General features: G+C 35.3%; 2 protein-coding genes across 2 annotated transcripts; one reads left to right on the top strand and one right to left on the bottom strand.

Annotated features, from left to right (window-relative positions):
* Positions 1–188: 188 nt before the first annotated feature.
* LOC139111849 (NBAS subunit of NRZ tethering complex) lies at positions 189–8,084 on the bottom strand. Its single transcript, XM_070672403.1, has 18 exons — positions 7,815–8,084; positions 7,442–7,676; positions 6,943–7,358; positions 6,489–6,872; positions 6,199–6,406; positions 5,845–6,065; positions 5,435–5,764; positions 5,167–5,372; positions 4,779–5,075; positions 4,363–4,699; positions 3,875–4,284; positions 3,465–3,764; positions 3,090–3,378; positions 2,693–3,010; positions 2,158–2,572; positions 1,123–2,051; positions 927–1,052; positions 189–854 (listed from the first exon to the last, which is right to left on the bottom strand). The coding sequence occupies exons 1-18, from the start codon at positions 7,899–7,901 to the stop codon at positions 579–581; spliced, it is 5,784 nt and encodes a 1,927-aa protein (XP_070528504.1). The 5' UTR covers positions 7,902–8,084; the 3' UTR covers positions 189–578.
* A 51-nt stretch (positions 8,085–8,135) lies between these two features.
* Alien (COP9 signalosome complex subunit 2 alien) lies at positions 8,136–10,993 on the top strand. The gene is made up of 9 exons (XM_070672411.1): positions 8,136–8,700; positions 8,987–9,181; positions 9,260–9,385; positions 9,457–9,624; positions 9,718–9,892; positions 9,988–10,126; positions 10,200–10,416; positions 10,535–10,675; positions 10,740–10,993. The coding sequence occupies exons 1-9, from the start codon at positions 8,647–8,649 to the stop codon at positions 10,857–10,859; spliced, it is 1,335 nt and encodes a 444-aa protein (XP_070528512.1). The 5' UTR covers positions 8,136–8,646; the 3' UTR covers positions 10,860–10,993.
* Positions 10,994–20,783: the final 9,790 nt, after the last annotated feature.

Below are 20,783 nucleotides of genomic sequence, written 5' to 3'. Positions count from 1 at the left end.
AGCACGATACAACGTATCACGGTGACTAAATGACTCAATCTTATCGAGACTAATAAAACTAACAGAGATAACGTTTATGGATCAGATTGTTACTTTTAAGATTTACTGCTACACTCACTTCAACAAACACTTCAGGAAACACAGTGGGGCCGATTACCGCACTCTTTCGCAAAAAGATTAATAAGGTATAAAAATGCACGTTGGTTACTTTTATTCATTAAATTCTTGCTTCTCACAATGTAATTTTTAATTATATTTACAAATTAATTTCTTTATATGTATAAAAGAGATACAAATTTTTCAAAATACGGTCGCAAAAAGCTTTGCTGCAGAAAAATTTAAAGTTGTTAGTTTTTTTTTAAATAACATAATATATTAAATTTATAGTTTGGACACAATTTTAAATTATAATTTTGTAACCAGATCAACTTTAAATTCCTGCATTAAATCACTGCATGCATGTCTTTTAAATATATTTATATAAATAAAAGTTAATTATAATAAATATCTTTTCTGCACTTGCCCGTTACATATAATATACATCACAGTTTTTTTTTTTTTTAATATTTAGAATAAATTTATTCCCGCAGTAATAGCTGAAAGCAAGTATCGAATGTGCACAAGGCCGGCGATATTTTCTTTGTTAATTTTATAATATTTAAAGCCTCTAGTACATATTTCTGTCTCTTTAATTCATGTACGAGTATTTTTACATTTTCTTCAACATTAGTTAAGGCTTCATTTACGAAGACATGTTCGATTATTTGTTTGTACACGATATGATCTGGTTTAAAAAATGCTGTTAAATTATTTAGGAAAAGTTTCTCCAATATTAATGATGGTAGCGTATTAATCTGAAAAAAAAAAATAACTCTAGTGTTATATACGCTGTTTTATTCACATACGAATACATTGGCGGTACTTACTTGTTGTTCTTTAATAAGCTTTACTGCTTCTTCATGCATCGATACGTTCTGGGAGCATAATCTTATATAAAGACTTTGTACAAAGCTAATACGATCTTGTTCGAGTTCCAAGAACTGTTTAAGGATCTATATTACAAAAGTATTTAAATAAATATTAATTATTAAATAAAAAAAAAATAATGCAATGTGTTATTACCTTCTCAGATATTAATAATCCTATAAGTTCTTCGTGCTCTTGTAATATCTGCTTTTCAAAATCAATCGTATTCGTTTCCGTAAGTTCTATTATTGCTTTCATCATTTTTAAAACTGGATGGTTGTCTATCGTGGTATGATCTGGCATATAGAATTGCGGCCATTGGAATATCATTTTTTTCACTTCCCAATATTGTTCTAAATTATTAATCTGATGAAACCGTTTTTGAAATAATTCAAATCGGTCTTCCTCGGTCACACATTCAACGATAGAGTGATCGGAAGGAATATTTTCTTCCGAAATTTTTTTAGATTTAATTTTATTTTTTTTATCACTACTTACTTCCATGCTGTCATCAGAAAAATCACCCCAATCGTCTGTCCATTCTGAGGAATCAATATCGTCTGAGACGGTAAGTTTTACGTTTTCATTTACCTTAGAATTTGATGATGGAATATTATTAACGTTAAAACATTCTGTGAACTCTTGTTCCTTGTTTATAAGTTGCAAAGTTCTCGCAGTTTTTTCAGAATGCGCGTGAGTATCACTTTGTTCCAGTTCTAATACACTTACATCTTTTACTTCCACTTGTTTCATACTAGTAATTTGTGCTCCATCCAACAGATAACTTTGCCAATATTGTAACGCTTTAGCAATATCACAATCTTCAGATTTTTGTGCTGCAACTATCATGGTTTTTATTAAGTCTAATGGACTGTATAAATATAATTTTTCACAATCCGTATATATTTTCTTGTACAACTCTAATGAAAAATAATAAAGTGCAGTTTGTGTATATAATTCGATTTGCGGTAAATCCATAAAGATTGCTTGAGCATCTGAGATATGATCTCTATTTAAACTGAATAGATATGCCATGCCAAGTAACCAATCGTCCGGCATAGTATGTTTTGCACATTCGAGAATCACTAAAAAATAATTTTACATTTTTGTAATTGTTATTATAATTCTCGTCACATAAACGTAGATTAATCATTAAATTTTTTAATATTTTTAATAACACATTATACTTACAATGATTAATATCACTTATTTCTAGTCCATAACAAGAGGATTCACTTAGTATGGTTATTCTTAAAAGTGCTTGACAGCACTTTAATTTTGTATTTTCTATGTCTGTTGTAAAATATGTATTGTATCTTGTATCGTTACCACTTATTCTGCACAGTTTATGTAAAGATTCATAATAACATGGAAAACTTTGAAGATTAACATCCGTCTCATCGTGTTCCAGCTCAGATTCACGTTGTACATTACTTTCAAAATCGTTTTTAAAATTAAGATTTAGTTGAGATTTCCAAAAATTAGTGTTACTAATATTTTTTATCAAACTGAATGTAGATTCTTTCATAATACTAGCTGAACTTTTCACAATTCCGGTTGAAGTTTCCAACATTTTTGGAACAAAATCTTTCACTTCTACCTGCGGCTGTAAATTACGTAATAAAAAAATTACCGTATCTCTTAATATTTTTGTTATCTTGCATTGCACAGAAGTAAAATTATTATTATTAATATTAATATTTTTTATTTAATTAATTTGTTTTACCGTTGTCACAGCATCTGTAAAATCATCTTCACTTGTATCGCTTTCTTCGTCTTTTAAACTTTCAAATTCCGCAGAGGGCATCCATACCTCCAAATTTTTATGCAGCAGTTGTATTTCTAATAAATGCATGTGTTCTAAAGCATTACCTAATATATCACTAGGACCGTTATTTATAGCAAACCATAAATACTTTTGTCTAGTTTTCAAATCTTGATAATTATCACAACACCCTAAATTTAAACAAATTTCCCAAGCAGGAAGATAATTATTTTGTATTAATTCCGAACACATTATAGCACACGTATCATAATCTTCAATCTGTAAAATAAAAATTAGCTTTGCAATGTCTAACGTTTTATGATATCTAGTATATGAAAAAAAATTGAATATATCTTACCTCAAGGGCCTTTTTAGCTATTAATTCTGAAATTTTTCCTTCACGAAGTCTATTATTATTCCCTTCAATTCGTAAATAAGTTGCTAACGTTAATAATCTTTGTCGATTTTTATAAGCATCTCTTTGACTATTTAAACAGTGTTCAATCAAAGTTAATTTATCCACTGTTAATCTGACTTGAAGAGGTAACATATCAACATTAAATTCATTCAATATTTGAAGTGATTTAATAAGTTCATATTCTTCTTTAATTTTTGCATTATTATCTTCGATAAGATCAAGACAAGTTCTGTAACAATTAATTATATTTTAGGTTTTAGAGTAAAAATTATTATATATAAATATTTATTATTAATCACAAAAGATATAACTTACTTAGCTAATTCCATATGTGGATCAGTAAGTGTCCTTGAACCATTGAAATATTCTTTGGACGCTTCTAATATGAGATTAACTGCTTTTTCATAGGATACTTTTAACAAAGATCGCTCGTTTTTCTTGGTTTCTATTAATGTAGCACAATTGCGAATAGTACATTTAATCCTTGAAAGCAAACGAGCTGAAACACATATTTCGAAACAGGTTTCAACTGCAATACACGAAAAAATCAATCCGTGAATGTCTAACATATCATTCAATAATTGCGCCCATTCCCTTTCATCTGGAGGTAGTAAGCTGAAAAAATCAATATATTTTACTTAAGTACATTTCTTACAAAATAAATTATTTAACAAACATATCTATAACAAGTTATTGAAATTTTATTTAGATTATATATTAAGTACCTTTTATTTAAGCTTCTTGCCATTTGAGTTAATAATGATTTAGCCACATCAGGATCATTTTTACTTTGTCGTATAAATCGTAACGTTGTTTTTACACCGTATTTATTTAAAAGATTAATGCAATCAAGTGCTCCTTCAGACTCTTCTAATAGATTGCGTATTGGGTATGACATTTTTTCATCATCTTTTAATATTGAATCTAAAATATCTTTAGCTTTTTCGTACATTTCAAGATTATCACAAGCATATATACAATCTATAGCTAAGCTAGCAACATCATTAATCATTTCAATTATCTCAGTATCCTGTGTCTGTTTTAAATATTTGAAAAATTTAACTGGAAACGTCAAATCATCTTTGCTCAAGCAAATTAGGTAATCGTTTAGCAAACTGTTCTCAAGTTCTCCACCCTAAAATTTTAAATATTATCGTTGTATTAATTTTTATATGTAAAATACATCGAGAATGTAAAATGTAGCTGTACATACCAAATATTGATGTCTTCGTTTTATAAAAGGTAGTAAAAGATTTTTTACATTTTCAACAAAATTAACTTCATCCGATGTACTCATCAAAAGTTTAATCTTTTCCATGTCACTCAATTTTTCTAATTTATCTAAGAGCATATCCTCCAAATGTACTGTGTATACGAGATCATCTAAAGTTTCCAATTCCAATAACAAATTTTCTAGGCCATTAATATTATGAGACTTTCCAATTTTAATTAATTGTAAAGCGTTATCTACTAAAAAGCTATTCTTTTCGATTTCATAAGCACGTGTCTTATACCATTGTTTTAATAAATCTGGTGTAAGTTGCGTATTTCTAAAAAGACAAAAAAAATATATATATAACAATTATTTAATAAATATTAAAATTTCATATAATGTAACAAAGATTTTACTTATATATTAATAATGAAGGATCCAATTCATATAATATTTCTGATTGATCGTCTAAATCGAGATTTATTATTTCATTAAACTCATATCTTTCTGACCAGTCTTTTTGTCGTAATTCACGTTGATCTAATAAAAATAGTTGACCTTCAGAGTCGCATGCTGGTAATAGTTTTTGATAATCCAACGTATTTAAAGTTTCTGGAAAGAAACTGATAATTGGTAGCCAGTGAGGCAACAAACTTTCACCATAATAAGTAAACATAATTTCAACAGCTCGGTAGTCACTGTTTTTGGCAAATCTATAATATAAAAAATATTCATGACAAGATAAAAATATGCAGTACTCCGTAAATTAGTGACAAAAGTAAGAAATATAAATATCATTAATACCTAATTGCATTTTCAATAGGTGATAGTCTTCGAAACTCCTCATAAAAATCTTTTTTGTATTTGAATGGCGACCCTAATATAATTTCATACGTAAGTAATTTATCTAAATGATTTAAAAGTTTCCTCCGATACTTAATTAAATCTTTCTGAGCTTCAGTCAAATTTTTTATATCTATTTTTTCAATCATTTCATTAACTTTTTGCACCTATTAATGTAATTTTCAAATTAAATTAAATTGCATTGCTGTATATATGTGTATGTACTTACCTGTCTTAAATTTTCCGTGATTTGATCTTGTGCTTGCCAATCGTCATCTGCATCGGGCGTTACAAATTTATCATTATCGCAAATATCGATAGCTATTAAAGTTTCTATATTAGCGCCTCTTAATCCAAAATTCAATAATTCCCTCGCAGCTTCCATAGTATCAGGAACGCGTACAACGCATTCATTCAAAACCCAAGACCTTTTGCTTACTTTGCTTAAATGTTCTGCAATAGCATTTAAAGATAATTCTGATTTTCTCCACTGAGTTTGATATACGAGATCAGTGTCCAAATTATATGTATTTGCTAAAGCTAAAGCTTCCTCGTATTCCTGAAATAATACAAAACTTTTGAATTATTTAATTCATAAAAGCAAACTAATAAATTTAGTAAAATTATTTATGCATATACCTCAATATCTATTTTTCTAGAATAAAGTTCTTCTGGAGTCGTGCTTTTTAATCCTAAAATTCTGTAAGTTCGATGCAATACTTTCGATTTTTTTCTTTTTGGTTGAAATCTTTCCATATCAGTTATTGAATACAATGTACTTTGTACCAAATTTGTAGTGTAATTTAATATAGTAAGAGGTTTCAATTCATCGTCGTCCTTTTCACTTTCAGACGATGCCTCTTTATTATAAAATAAAAAAAGTTTTTATTTTCTACATTTAATAATGCTTACACTTTTAATAAACAGATAGGTAAAAAATTAGCTGACAAATTACTGTACTATGATAATCATTGCCATAATTTATAAACAAACCTGACAAATGATCGTCGCTAGACCCTCTACTTCGCTTTTTACTTGTTATAAAAACTTCGCAATCTAAACATAAAAATCCTTTTTCTGAACCAAGCTCGGATATTTGCGGTTGTCCTGCTAGAAATTCTGGACTGACACCTAGCAGATTCTTTAAATTCCATGTAGAGCAGACTGAAGTAGAACCTGAATATCGAGCTATTATAATAGCCTTAAAAAGTTATTTTAAATAATTATTTTATTATAAAATGTAATAATATTTAAAAGTAATATTTTTTAAAACGATATGTTACCTGATCAGACCACCAACCGATATCTGTTGGATGACATTCTGTAAATCCGGGTGGAAATTTTTTGGATTTTATAAATCCCAATGGATTAGGTATATTATATTCTGGTTGTTCAGATAATTTCCATTTTTTCTGTAGTATTAAATTTGGCAAACCCCACAGCGAAACTGAACCATCTGTGTGCAAGCAGACCAAAAACTCTCCATTTGGTGAAATTTTCATTAAAAATATAATCGATTCCGATTGAAAGCTGAGAATGGGGATCAAATTCCATATAGAAAACCGTGAATTAATGGCAGCAGAATCATCAAAGGTAAATGACAATTTGCAATATGGATAATCATTTAAGAGTCGCCATGAAGTTAATCCAGATTCAGATGCAGTGGACTAAAACAATTTACAAGTTTATTAATATTTAAGTCATGTGTGCATTAATATTTATTAGATATATATTTACCGTCAATTTTTGTGTTATCATATTTCCAGCAACATAAAACAAACTATGTTTCTCATCATAGACAACAGCATTAACACCATTTTTGTAAAAATTGCCGAAAGAAAAGTCATAATTTGCACTGTAGCCACTTGTAGAAATATGATAAGACCTAAGTAGCCCGCTGTACGAAACTAAAATAAATTCATAGGCCCATTTTTCACTTGCTGTCCTTGGTTTAAGAAACAACATAGATGCAATAGCATCACCAGGTTCAAGAATATGAGGACTTTGTGAAATTGTTTTTGAATTTATGTTAAAGATATTATTTCCTAATGCATTGTAGAAGGATGTATAGCCATTACTAGATGCTAATACTAATATCATTCCATCAGGACTCCAAGCAAGTTTACGCCATTGAGGAAATGCATCCTTTGGAGCTAGAAAGTACATCAATCATTTTATACATATATGAAATATAATTAAACAAATTTAATATCCAACTAATATAGATATAACTTACCTGAAGCTTTTCCTAATATAGATGAATATTCATCTTTGGCCTTTCGTATTTCAATAACATTTTCCTGTAAAATAGCAAGTACTCTACCATGATCACCAACAGCAAATTTCCACGGTAGAGTGAGACTGACTTGCTGCAAGATACTTTCGGGTAGGGAATATCCGTTGTTGAAGTATTTGAGAGCATTTTTTATAGTGCCAGTAGCTGGAAGAATAGCTGCATCATTCTTGCATTTCTAAAATTCGAAATATATTAGAAACATAATTATTATTATTTTTTTTTTTTTTTATTTGTAGTTCCAAAAAAATTTTACGAGACACAAATAAGCAGTAAGATCAATCATGTAACATATATTTTTTAGTCGTAGACTTACTATCAATTCCGGTTCCTGCTTGCGGACAAAATACTCCAAAAGTTCATACAGTATAGGCTCGTTTGACGTTTCGTCCACGTTGCTCATTTTGTGTCGAAGAACTCACATATAGCCTGGCATACTCCAAAAAAATGCATGAATGACACTAGCCACGTAGAGCTTGCCAGAGCTCGCGCATGACTACGTCGTCTTGCTCCAGGCTCTACGTTCTGTTATGCTACATACCGGTTTGCTAAATATTGCATATTACCCGATGATAAAATCTGTTTTACCATTTTTTTTTACCATCGCGTAATACGCAATTCAAACTTTCTGCTGTTGATCGAAGATGGCGCAGCCAATACCGTTGCTTATAAATATATTTATAAATGAGGATTAAATATTATTTATTTAATTGTTAAAATATTTTTTTAATAACATGAGACATTACAGAGCGTAAACTTCACGCGCGTCATTTATTCTTGCTTTTTAAATTAAACAAAACTGCTTTACATTCAATAATTTCTGCCAACAAGCTACGGATGGACATACATACATATCTTACCTTACATGGTATTTTAAACGCTTCTCGTTTCTTTAAATTATATATATGATTTTCTCTGTTTTATTATGAGCAAAAATAACGTACCGCGACGCTGCGAGAAATAAATCTGAGGCTACGCTATTGTATCACTGGCAACAACAAGCAGGTATGGCGGCGGCGTTACTGGCGTTTACAGTGCTAAAACAGAGGTGGTGGATTTCAAAATACGCTGTACTCGTACCTAACCGTCGTTGTCAGCGGGCGACCGCGTAAAATTTACGCTAACGTTGGCCAAGATAAGCCTTCGAAATGTCAGACGGCGAGGACGATTTCATGTGCGAGGAAGAAGAGGATTACGGATTGGTAAGTTTCGCTTTGGAGTGTTGCACGGCCGTCGTTCCGCGGCGCATACCTTCCGGCTTACGGCGAGGTTAGAATCTCTTCAGCTGTCGGAATTAATAATAATTCGTGAAACTTTAAGGGAACGTCCTCGATAAACGGTCAAATCTTACATGGTATCTTAATGTACCCAAACGTTCCTTGTCGTTTGTTTGGTTACGTTTTATCCACGTTTGTTGAAATGGACATGCTTTATTGTTGGAGATGATTGATCTCCACAATGTATTTCTAATTGCTAATTTGTTTTTAGGAGTATTCTGAGGACTCCAATTCAGAACCAGACGTCGATTTAGAAAATCAATACTACAATAGCAAAGCACTCAAGGAAGATGATCCAAAAGCTGCTTTACAAAGTTTTCAGAAAGTACTGGATTTAGAAGGTGGTGAGAAAGGAGAATGGGGCTTCAAGGCTTTGAAACAAATGATCAAAATTAATTTTAAACTGGTACATGCAAAAAAATGTATTAGCAATATTTGTAGATCTTGTTGTATATGAAAGTTGAATGCATCCTTTCTTTTTCAGTCCAATTATAAAGAAATGATGTCAAGGTATAAACAGTTGTTAACATATATTAAAAGTGCAGTTACTAGAAATCATTCGGAAAAGTCAATAAATTCTATATTGGACTATATTAGTACATCAAAGAATGTAAGTAAATTGAAATCTTTTTATGTACATAATTTTTTTTCCAAGTTTAAGCAATGGATATATTTTTTCAGATGGAATTATTACAAGACTTTTATGAGACCACATTAGATGCATTAAAAGATGCAAAGAATGATAGGTTATGGTTTAAAACAAATACGAAATTGGGAAAACTATATTACGACCGTTCAGATTTTAATAAATTGGCGAAAATATTAAAACAACTTCATCAAAGTTGTCAGGTACATATTATAAATATCTGTACATTATATATAAGCATTGTGAAATATATTTATATATTTTTTTACATATTTAATTTACATGTATATTTTTAGACTGATGATGGAGAAGATGATCTGAAAAAAGGAACACAGTTATTGGAAATTTATGCCTTAGAGATACAAATGTATACAGCACAAAAAAATAATAAGAAATTGAAAACACTTTATGAACAAAGTCTTCATATTAAAAGTGCTATTCCTCATCCACTCATCATGGGTGTCATCAGAGGTAATAAAAAACGTTTTTTTTTTTATTTTAACTTGCAATGTTATGTAACAGGCAATTTAAAAAATCAGAATGGCAAAATTTTTACGCTTTTTCAGAATGTGGAGGTAAAATGCACTTAAGGGAAGGTGAATTTGAAAGAGCTCACACGGATTTTTTCGAAGCCTTTAAGAATTACGACGAATCTGGTTCCCCAAGACGTACAACGTGTTTAAAGTACTTAGTTTTGGCCAATATGTAAGTGTGATTATGCATTCTACATTATTATCTATAATTATACATTTAATTAATTATACGATTATATTATTAGGTTAATGAAGTCTGGTATTAATCCTTTTGATTCACAAGAAGCGAAACCATATAAGAACGATCCTGAAATTTTAGCAATGACGAATTTAGTTGTCAGTTATCAAAATAACGATATTAATCAATTTGAATTAATTCTGAAACAAAATAGAAATAATATTATGGATGATCCTTTTATTAGAGAACACATTGAGGATTTATTGCGAAACATACGTACACAGGTATATTTTATATCTTTATAAATTGAATTAATGTTAAGAAAATTTTTTCTATAATATTTGAAGTAAACTTGTATACTAAAATATCTCGATACTTTACTAATAAATGGAATTGTTTTAGGTTTTAATAAAATTGATAAGACCATACACGAGAATTTATATTCCTTTCATAAGTAAAGAATTAAACATTGATGTCTCGGAAGTGGAAAGTCTTTTGGTATCTTGCATTTTGGACAATACTATTCACGGCCGTATAGATCAGGTAATATTTTTATTTCAACTTGAAATGATTTTAAAACTTTGATACATAACTCTATTTATTGCAGGTAAATCAGGTTCTCGAATTGGATAAAAAATCAGTATGTGCTGCGCGTTATAGTGCTCTTGATAAATGGGCAGGTCAGTTGCAATCTTTGCATACAGCCATTGTGAACAAAATGTCTTAAGTGACATGGTGCACATAATCTTGCAATAAATACAATCTAATTTCACTTTGTGTATAGTATATCATAAATGCCCTATGCAGATATATGAAATGAAATCTATTGTGATATAATAAATTTAGCATTTTAGCATGGGAGTTATTTTTATATCCGTTGTATAAGTTCCTTCCTAGAATAAATTAATATGAAGGAAATTAATGCAAAGAAAATATACATAAATATTTTAGAAAATTTTTAACTTGGTAATATATACGAGATTTAGCATATTTTTTTATTAGTTAAATTTATTTTGTCGGGCTCTAACGTATATGCTTTCGTTATTTAACAATGACATTTTCAGTATGTAATATTTTATCATATCTTGAAAACATGTGATTATTGCATCGTCTTCTGAATTACTGTGATATAGTTTGGGGAATATTAACAATTGTCAGAACTTTTGGCATGTCGTGCTGTCATCGCAAAATTATGGAAAGTCTGGCTTGGTTTCGACCCGAGCGGGACATGGCTCGATTCGAGACAATTTAACTGACGGCGAGAATGTAGACGCTGTAGAATTTCTCTTGTAGAGAGAAGGATATCGTACAGGCATGAAGGAGGATATATGTGAGATACCCGTTGTTCTATGTTTCTCTCCCATCACCTCGCTCCTCCATTCTCTGTACTGTGTCTGCCACGGTGCCGCTCGTTACCACTTCTCGCACGTTCGTACGCTTAAGTAAATCCTGAGAGGAACTAACAAACCTTGGCCCAGACGCGCGATGTATATGTATCCTTCGCAGAGAGTAATTCCACGCTTGGTTATCGGTGACTCGATTGCGGAACATTTCGTGCGACCGTAGTGACGACAGTAGAATTGATTTTTCATTAAAAATACAGTTGCAAGAATTTAAATTATTTGGAATTATTCAGGAAATAAGTTGAAAAATTAAAGAGCATTTCTGTGGTATTAATTTTATTTTAATTATTAATCCTAAACGTGAATTGTGTTTCTTTGTTGTGATTTTCTTTCTCTCTCTTTTTTTTTTTTTAATTAAGAGATAGACTTTCAATTGTGGTTTTTAAAGCTATTGATTTTTCATATGTATTAAGTTCATTTTGCAAAACTTGATCGTAACATGTGCAACACGCGCATTTAAAAACGATGTCGTAAGCGGGTACTTGGGTGGTTTGCTATGAATATCACAAAATCGGAAGATTTTGCGCCGAGCGTCAGAACCGCCGGCGGTACTTCTTGCACGCACCATGTGGTGTTTAAACGACGGTTTACTCGAGCAGCTTCCTATATATAAGTATTTTTCCAGCATCCCTCCTGTACGTACGTGCAGCCTATACTTACTTAACAGAGCGCGCGCCGCGCAAATTGTTAATTACCGACCATTAGCCTATTAGAGGCGCGTTCGATTTAATTAGCTTGAGACTAATTTTATTGCTCTCTCGTTAGCATGCCGCGGTCGTATGAGGTCGACCCTTTTTCACTGTGCGACCCGACCACGTACGTGCATATTACGCACGTGACGCGTGGAAACGCGCCATACACTCGCTAATTTATGTTACTGCAAAACATTAAATTTTATTACGTCTCCCCATACCGTTACAATTTTTTTGTTTCTTTTTTGCGTTAAATTTTCGACACAGCATTACGCGGATTTATTTTTTGTCTTTTTTTTTTTACTTTGGAGTTAACGCGAAGAGAAACAACTTGAGAGATTTCTCAATTGCGCACACTTAACTTGTGCAGTTTTAGTTTCATAACGCAGTATTAATGAAGTTGATATATGTGCATCTTAATTTTAACTGCAACTTATAATTTTTTTTTTTTTTTCTTTGCAGCCCGGCCAAATATTTTTCATTGTGCATACGTCGAGAATGCGTATGAAATATCATCAATATTTGCATTTGCCGCAGCACACGTAAACGTATAACCGTTTCGTTGTAATTAAGTGCCAATCTTGAAATGGGTTTGCAATCAAGTATATTCATATAGGTTTCGCGGGCAATTGTCAATGCTCGTAAACTACCAGCTAAATTTGTTTACGCCAGTCACAAATTATTTATTGCCGTTAGTTACTTTATCAAACTCGACAGAATTGCTAACCCAAATGCAAGGGATATATTCTGACAAATAATAACACCGGCACGAGCCAAAAACAGACTAAAATGCGCATGTGCAAATTATTAAATTTGTCCAAATTGACGCTTATCGGCTAAATAATAAATATCCGTTTCTGTTACTGGCAACCATCGATACAATAGCAATTATTCAAACGACGATACGCGGATATAATTAAATTACTGCGCGTGTATGTTGCAATTAAAACAATTTTTTAACAAACTTGATAATGAAAAAGAACAACTTGCATACACTGTGCTTATAGAAATTATATCAATAAAGCACACAATTAAAACAAATATAATAGATTATGTATAAGTAAAAAAAAAAAAAAGAAAATTGAAATAAAAGGTAGCCTTCACGAAAGTATTCACATAAATATGGAATTAATTAGACTAGTTTATTAAGAATTAGGAATTAATTAAACTAGAACACAAAATTATATAAATAATTACACAACGTCGTTTTAAAATATAAATTTTTTTATTTAATTTGTTCTTCTCAATGTATTTGTCTAAATTCGACAGAAAACATATTTAAAAAATTTGTGTAAGGACAATTTACAGTGCAGTCTATGATGCAGTTTAATGTAATAAGTACAAAACGATATAAAACTAAATCTCAATTACAATTATACATAACGTAGTTCCTGTCGGAAATATGAACGGAATTATCCATTCCTCGTGAACATATTGTAAATCCTACGCCTAAGCGCGGGTACGACCGTTCTGTAGAATGGCACGGCTGGTTTCGGCTCCATTTCAAGCATTATTATTCAGTCTACGTTTGCGCCTATGTAAATGTTGGTTAAGCCCACGCAGGCTGGCAGAGTCTCTCAGGTTCGTCCTATATCATGGCTGTGTGAGAGACTATAATCCCTCTGCCTACGAGTAGCTTTCTCCTTGCTCATGCTACGTTTAAGATGATATCTCTCAAAGATCTGACTGTCCATCCTCTTCGAAAGCTCATCCGTATGGCTATAATAGCGCAGAATTAAGCTTAATGCATTTAAATACATTTTGGCAATTTCCGCCTCTCCAGTATTAATTTAATAATAATAATTACAAATTAATTAATAATTATGACGTTAAAATTTAAGTCTTGTCAGCACATCCGCCGAGTTTAATATTTCTGAAATGAAAAAATTAAAATTTATAATACTCTAACTGGAACTCTAAAGAATAACGTGTTAATTTTTAATCTATTTAGCAATGCTTCCTGTGCATGAGTTTTACCGATCATATTATTTTAAACTAATACATTTTTAATTAAAACGAGATTGTTTTACGGTTGGAATCTTTTTTTTTTTCTTATAAAAGAAAACAAAGAAAGGAATAGATACCAACGACTTTGTTAACGTGGTGTTCGCTAAGACACTCCTTGAAGAAAGCTCGAACGTTAAACGCGAACGAACGTAAATAGTCCAGTTGTACTAATTAATAATTAATTAAAATGTAGCAAAGTCATGAATCGAATAAAGACGTCAAAAAAGTAGACGGAGTAGTGTAAAACAAAGCCGCGACTGTTCATAGTAGCAGTGAAAAGGGCGAGATAAACCGTAATTGCGAAGTAACCTCAGGATATTTTGCATAATGACGAGATTACGAAGGGAATACGTGGCCTTCGTCAGAGAGTTAAGTAAAGTTAAGCAAAAAAAAAAAAAAAAAAAAAAAAAAAAAGAAGAATCAAGGATATACTTAAACATCTATGAAATTCTCCTCCTTCATCTCGCCTCCCCCTTTCTCTCTCTATCTCTCTATCTCGTTATCCCAGACGTGGTACAGTTGCAGCTGCATCATCCGGCAAGTATACATGAAAAACACGCCGCCTCACTCGGCGCAGCGCGTTAATTTAAGAGTGAATTTCATTTTCCGCGTCTCCGCTGTTGAACCGTAAGTCCTAACTCGGTTGAAAGTGGTGCGAGTTAAAAAATGAAATCCCATACTCCAAAGTTTTAAATCTTCTTTGATGGCCTGGCACTGTACTCCAGTGAATCAGTTCTGGGCGAAGAAAAAGATGAGGCGTTTTCTTTCCGGGATGAATTCACCACGCTCTTATCGTGCCGTCGCAGAGAAATATTTTGCCTTGTAATGAAATTGTCGATATTACAATCGTTTATGCACAAATTTTCAGATAAAACGGCAAACGATTATTTATATTTTAATTATAGGAAACAATCAAATATAAACGGAAGGAAATTAAATACGGCGTGTTATATAGAACAACATGTTATTGTTATTTAAAATGCAAATGGGGAAACGTATAATTAAAAAAAAATTCAATTATTTTATTCATTATTCTTCTCGGCACAGCTAATGCGAGGCAATCATCCGTCCGATATCAATCCTCTATTATCGCATCGATATTATCTGGAAAGAAACGCACCGTCTCTCAGGGAGCCGAACGAGTCGGACGATCAAGATTAATTCCATTAATTAATCGCCGAAGAAACGTGGTGAAATGAAAAGCGTCCATTATTCGCGACAAGATCGGTGACCGGACCAAGGGTGCCGCGGAGCACTCTTCGAGCCCCTTTCCAGTCCATAGTCCCCGCCGGAGCTTCATTCATCTCAGGAAATCCCCCTGAAGTGGCCTTCTTTAAATTGAAACTCAAATACACACCCTTAAAGAGCGAGCGAAAGAGCTCTTGAGGCGCCGTTGAGCCCATTCGAGACGGTTATTTTTCACGCCGCAGCCGGGGAGAGACTCGTCGCACCACCGGTGGCTGTCGCCGCGATAAGATAACTATTATGGGAGATCAATTTTCCACTCGGCGTTAATCGCAATAAATACCGTTGCGCGATTAGTCGCGCTGAGAGAATTGTCATTCGACACAGCGGTAGGAAATTAGCCCGAGCACGATTATACAGTAAACGTAATAAAATCACTGTGACTTCTCAAATTAAATTGGAGACGCAGAATCCGGATGAGCTTTAATTATTTATTATGAATTTAATGGCACGCGAAAGCGCAACTTTCAGCAGTATACAAACGATTTATGAAATAAGGAATTACTTCTTTATGGAATCGCAATATCTGGAACTTGCTTCCCGTTTTACGAGACGGGTTTATTACTATTGTTATTTATTACGACGCGAAGCGCGCGCGCGGATCATGCGCGGCATTTTTACTGACTTCTTCATATTGTTATTACCCCGCAATGCCGCCGGCTCCACTTGCTCTCGTGATCCTCTTTCGTCCTATTACTTCTGATGCCTGTTTATACGAACGCGTGGCCAAGGCCCGGGCCGTAATTAGGATATACCTCCCAGAAGACGTTCCACTACGACGGGCACGTCGTGAAAAATATACGCCGCCTTTCCCGGCGATGTCTCGTCCAACGTGTATGGCGCGGACAAAATTTTGTCACCTTAAGTGAGTTATACCTCGCGTCCCCGTTTTTCCTCTAGTATTCCTTTATTTATCGTCCCCACGTATCGTTACGCTCTTTATTTATTTCACCGTAATGCCGGAAAACGGATGCACGGCGCTTAAATCGCATCGGAACTTCCCGGCCACGCGCGTAGGTACGTACGTAGCTCCTGGACAAGGCATAATCTGAAATTCAAATCGAGATCGACCGTCCCGATTCGAGAGATGTCCTTCTGATTTTTACGATGTCCCGCACTTCGTTCTCCCTCCCCCGTGCGTCGCAATCCCGCGGCCGTTGCTTAACTCCGGAATGCGATTACGCGTTTAAGTCTCGCGCTTCGAGATATCCGCGTCTGCGGCATCACCGCCCGCCTTTAACGTTCATTACGCCTTGATTGCACGGTAGACGCGATGAAGCGTGTGATCAACCGCGCGATGAGATTACTCGTCGGATTATGCGAATGCGACCGCGCGGCAATATGTGCGCATTAATATGTTTTGCAGAATAAACGTTCTACCTCGATAACGATGTAACGGGCGAATAATATTCCGCGGCACTCGCGCGATCGACAATACCGTCGATGCGCTCTGCTGATGGCCACGAGCGTAAAAACTGAACCCGCAGCCTCTCATTGTCCCACGCGGGACGTCATTCCCTCGTTGACTGACAAATTGTCGAAGGATTTCTCATTAACACTCAGCACCTTGAAAAATCCGTATTTTCCAGATAAAATTATTTGTAACGAGATGAAAAACTGTTTCCAGAACGACCAAAGTGTTGGAAGTGAAATAATAATTTGTAAGAGAATAAATACGTTTATTCGGCGGAACAAAACTGTACTTTCCATCGCGAAATTTTCGTCTTTCTTTTCCCCGACTTGTATTCTTCAAGCAATACGAGGAAAAGTTCGCGCTCTGTTATATCTCACGAGAGTGCTCGTTATTCGTATCCCCGGCGATAACAATTTCAACGGATTTTGATAAGTTTTGATCACGATCGGGCGTTATCCGTCCATCGCCGCGGGAGCATAATCTCGACGACGCACTACATGGATGTAGGTCGGGGAGCGCTTGATTCTCTTTACGGTGAATTATTTCGAGCGTGTTTCTCTCGCGACGCGACAATAGGGTGCGGGCGGAATCTCTTTTGGGAGAATTATTGTCGCGGCCGCGTGGAAGCGTGCGGTCGTCGGCGCGATGACAAAGAGCGCGCCCGTTTTTCCTCTCGGCGTGACGACGCGTCGCCTAAGCGTATAATCTCTCAAGTATTGTTCGCATCTTCCGTCGATTTATCCAACTGCTAAGGTGGAAAGGTGCGCGTACGCCGCCCGTTGTCGACGTCCCGTGCCCGGGTTCCAAAGGGGAGGACGCACGGAGGTACGAAAACACATCTGCCAGTTTTTAACGGCGGCACCATATATCATAAACGCGAGTGAAACGTTAAGGGCGCGAGGGGGGTCACCGTCTGGACCATCTATCTTGTACGACTTAACTCGGGGAACGTCCGATACGTACAGGGTGTCCCGTAATACGCGGTGGTCCACGTATTCGGCCGATTGAACGAGGGGGAGGAGATTACAAAACGCGAAGTTTCTACGGGCACACGTATGTTCCTTGGATCGCTTCGTTTCCGCGGTACCGGGCACGTTTTGCTGAAAGTTGGCGAACAAGCTGGCGCGGAACTCGACGATCTTTCGACTGTTCATAGACACAGGTTGACGTCGTTGAATAGTCAATTGTTTCTCCGCGATTTGCGTACGCGTATCGATTAACATCAGCCATTCCAGTGACAAATCAACAGCAACTGTCGTAATGACGAATACCTTTAGAATTTAGATCGATATAAATTGCGATCAAACGTACGGAGAATTTTTTTTTAGCGTAAAACAAAACTTACAGCTTAAATAGAAAATATTTTACATTATTAAATTATTTTGCGTGTATAAATGTGGAGCGTACATACGTTCGTTTAAATTTTCATTCGTTAGTTTCATCGACGATTGATCCGCGATGCATATTGTTCATATAAGCGGGCACACGTGCTTTCATTCGTGTGTTTGTTCATATATCGGATACACAGATACCGCGTGTTCCAATATTAAAGCCGCACCGTAACGCAATAATGTCTCGACAACGCTGATCCGAGGTGGGAGCAGTTTTTCTTGGTTACGTCGACGCGAAGATGTTCCATCTACCCCGCATACGAAGCCCCGCTGCACGAGCTTTGTCCCCCGGCGGCGACGAATCATCTGGAGATAAACGACTCTACGCCGTCGATTTTGGCAGATCGTCTGGAAATTCGTTTTCACCGAGAAAATGTTAAACGATTCATCATAAAGTTACATATGCCCGCGTCCCCCGTAATAAGATTAACAACGTCAAAATGATAAATCTTTGAAGAGGATTATTTGAGGAATATAAATACTAAGCACCACGTGGGAATTTTCCCTGTTTAATTATTAAATAAGCATTGATCATCTCTTCACGGTGAATCAGGCCAAGAAGATTATCGGTTCAGAAGTTCAATCTTTATTAATAAATTTATTATCGAGCCGAGTATCTTTTTTACGTTTACTGATTCGTTGTCGTATATATAAAAATAGGTAAATATATTTAAATTGAGCAACGCCAAACGCTCGCACATGCTTTTACCGGGGGAATAAAAAAAAAAAAAAAAAAATATCGGTTACCGAGACCCCAAAATCCTTCACTTGTGTGTGAGCGCGGACAGAAATTTTAATTTCAGGATAACATACATCCGCGAGAACGGAAAACGAATGGGTGGCGAATTAATCCAGCCGTGAACGCGCGGCTGAAAGGGCTCCGGCGTATTGGTAAATTGAGAGATTCTCGTCGAGATCGCGCGGAATCCTCGACATTTACATTTTATGATATTTGTCGAGTCCTTCGACCCTGCTTTGGCCTCCCCGGCGGGGAGAGGAAGGTTAGAGGGATGGAGAAAGATAAGAAGGAGGCGGAGGGAGAGTACGAGAACCTTAAGCCAAACCATCCTTCCGTTCCCACACAAATATTCTTACTGAGGCGTTTCCTCCCTCTCCATCTCTCTGACATGCCGCTGTATATTATCCATGTGATATATGTACCGTGAAAAAAAAGTTACGAGATGCTCATTACCGAGATAAAAACCCGACGATGCGCATTCTCAAAATCCGCCCGTGTTTCATTTTATCCTTTGAAATCGCGCGCACGAGGAGCCGTCGGCGGTAACGTTTCACTTTTTTTTCCGTCTTAACGTTTATTCAGAATTTATTGTGACGAATAATATATTTACTTGGAAAAATGTAAGAAAATTTGTAATTCAAGTTTTTCCACGAAAATAATTTTTCGGTATAGAAAATAACCCGGACCCGAACAAAAAAAAAGAGCCCGAGATAAAACGTTATTATTTTTTTTTTTTCTTTTTTTTTTTCCCTGTGTACTTTGTTGAACAGGCTTCGCGCGCAGCTGCGACTTTTCATTTGTTTCTCATTCAAAAGTTAAACATTATTACAAATCCAATGAAATATCGTTTCCGATATGAAACTCCGTCTTGTCAAGCTGGTCCTCTTTTTTCCACATTCGGAATCCCTCGTAGCGGAGGCAATCCCCGCTATGACACTCCGCGACACACTCGCAAATCAAATACGACCCAATTCTGTCAGTCGCGGGCTCGAAAGTATTCGCCATCCATGTCCGAGGGTTAATATCGAAAACCCCCCGGGACACCGTGGGGGAGGTCCCGTCTGGGATGATAACCGACAGACCCGAGTGAAATTCTAATCGAGCGGCGGGCCACATACCGAATCGGAACGACAATTAACCACCTCGTCGTGAACATTCTCGTGGCGGTTTCCTTTTTCCGTTATATCGCGCGGAACATTTCGTACGGGCGGCGAGTGCACGCCTGCTACCTAGCCATTAATCCCAAAATAATTATGATCGCGCGAGCGCCGTGGTCTCGTGCGCGCACGATACCGCAGCACCGGTTATTGTTCCTCTGGATATCTGGATCGCATAAATACCGCTATCCGCTGCATTCATTCGTGCCGTTATCGTTGCAACGGCGAGCATTTATTACGCCGCTGACCGAAAGGGCCGACCGTTCGCGTGGTTAATTCCATAATTGAATGGCACCGATACACGTCCGTCCTCTGTACGCCGCTCTCGTTGCAAGATTATGACGTTCTCCGCGGCCGCGAACGGTGTTTCGAAAAATCGATTAGACAATTCGGATCTTCCCACGCTGGCCGCTACACGCCGCAAAATAAAAAAGAAAAAAAAAAGAGTCGAAAACATTTCAAATAAAGCATTTCGAATATAACTCTCGCGCGTGCACGCTTGTTTTATATAACGTAAAATTCATTAGTTCGAAAACGCGCGCGGTAAAATTCATTTTTCTTTCCGCAGTCAGATAACGAAACGGATAAAACTGGGGTTCAGTG

The sequence above is a fragment of the Cardiocondyla obscurior genome, linkage group LG25 (assembly GCF_019399895.1).
Source record: "Cardiocondyla obscurior isolate alpha-2009 linkage group LG25, Cobs3.1, whole genome shotgun sequence".
In the NCBI taxonomy this organism is placed as follows: domain Eukaryota; kingdom Metazoa; phylum Arthropoda; class Insecta; order Hymenoptera; family Formicidae; genus Cardiocondyla; species Cardiocondyla obscurior.
The sequence above is the reverse complement of the archived record's forward strand: the minus strand, read 5'-3'. Positions and strand labels throughout refer to the sequence as shown.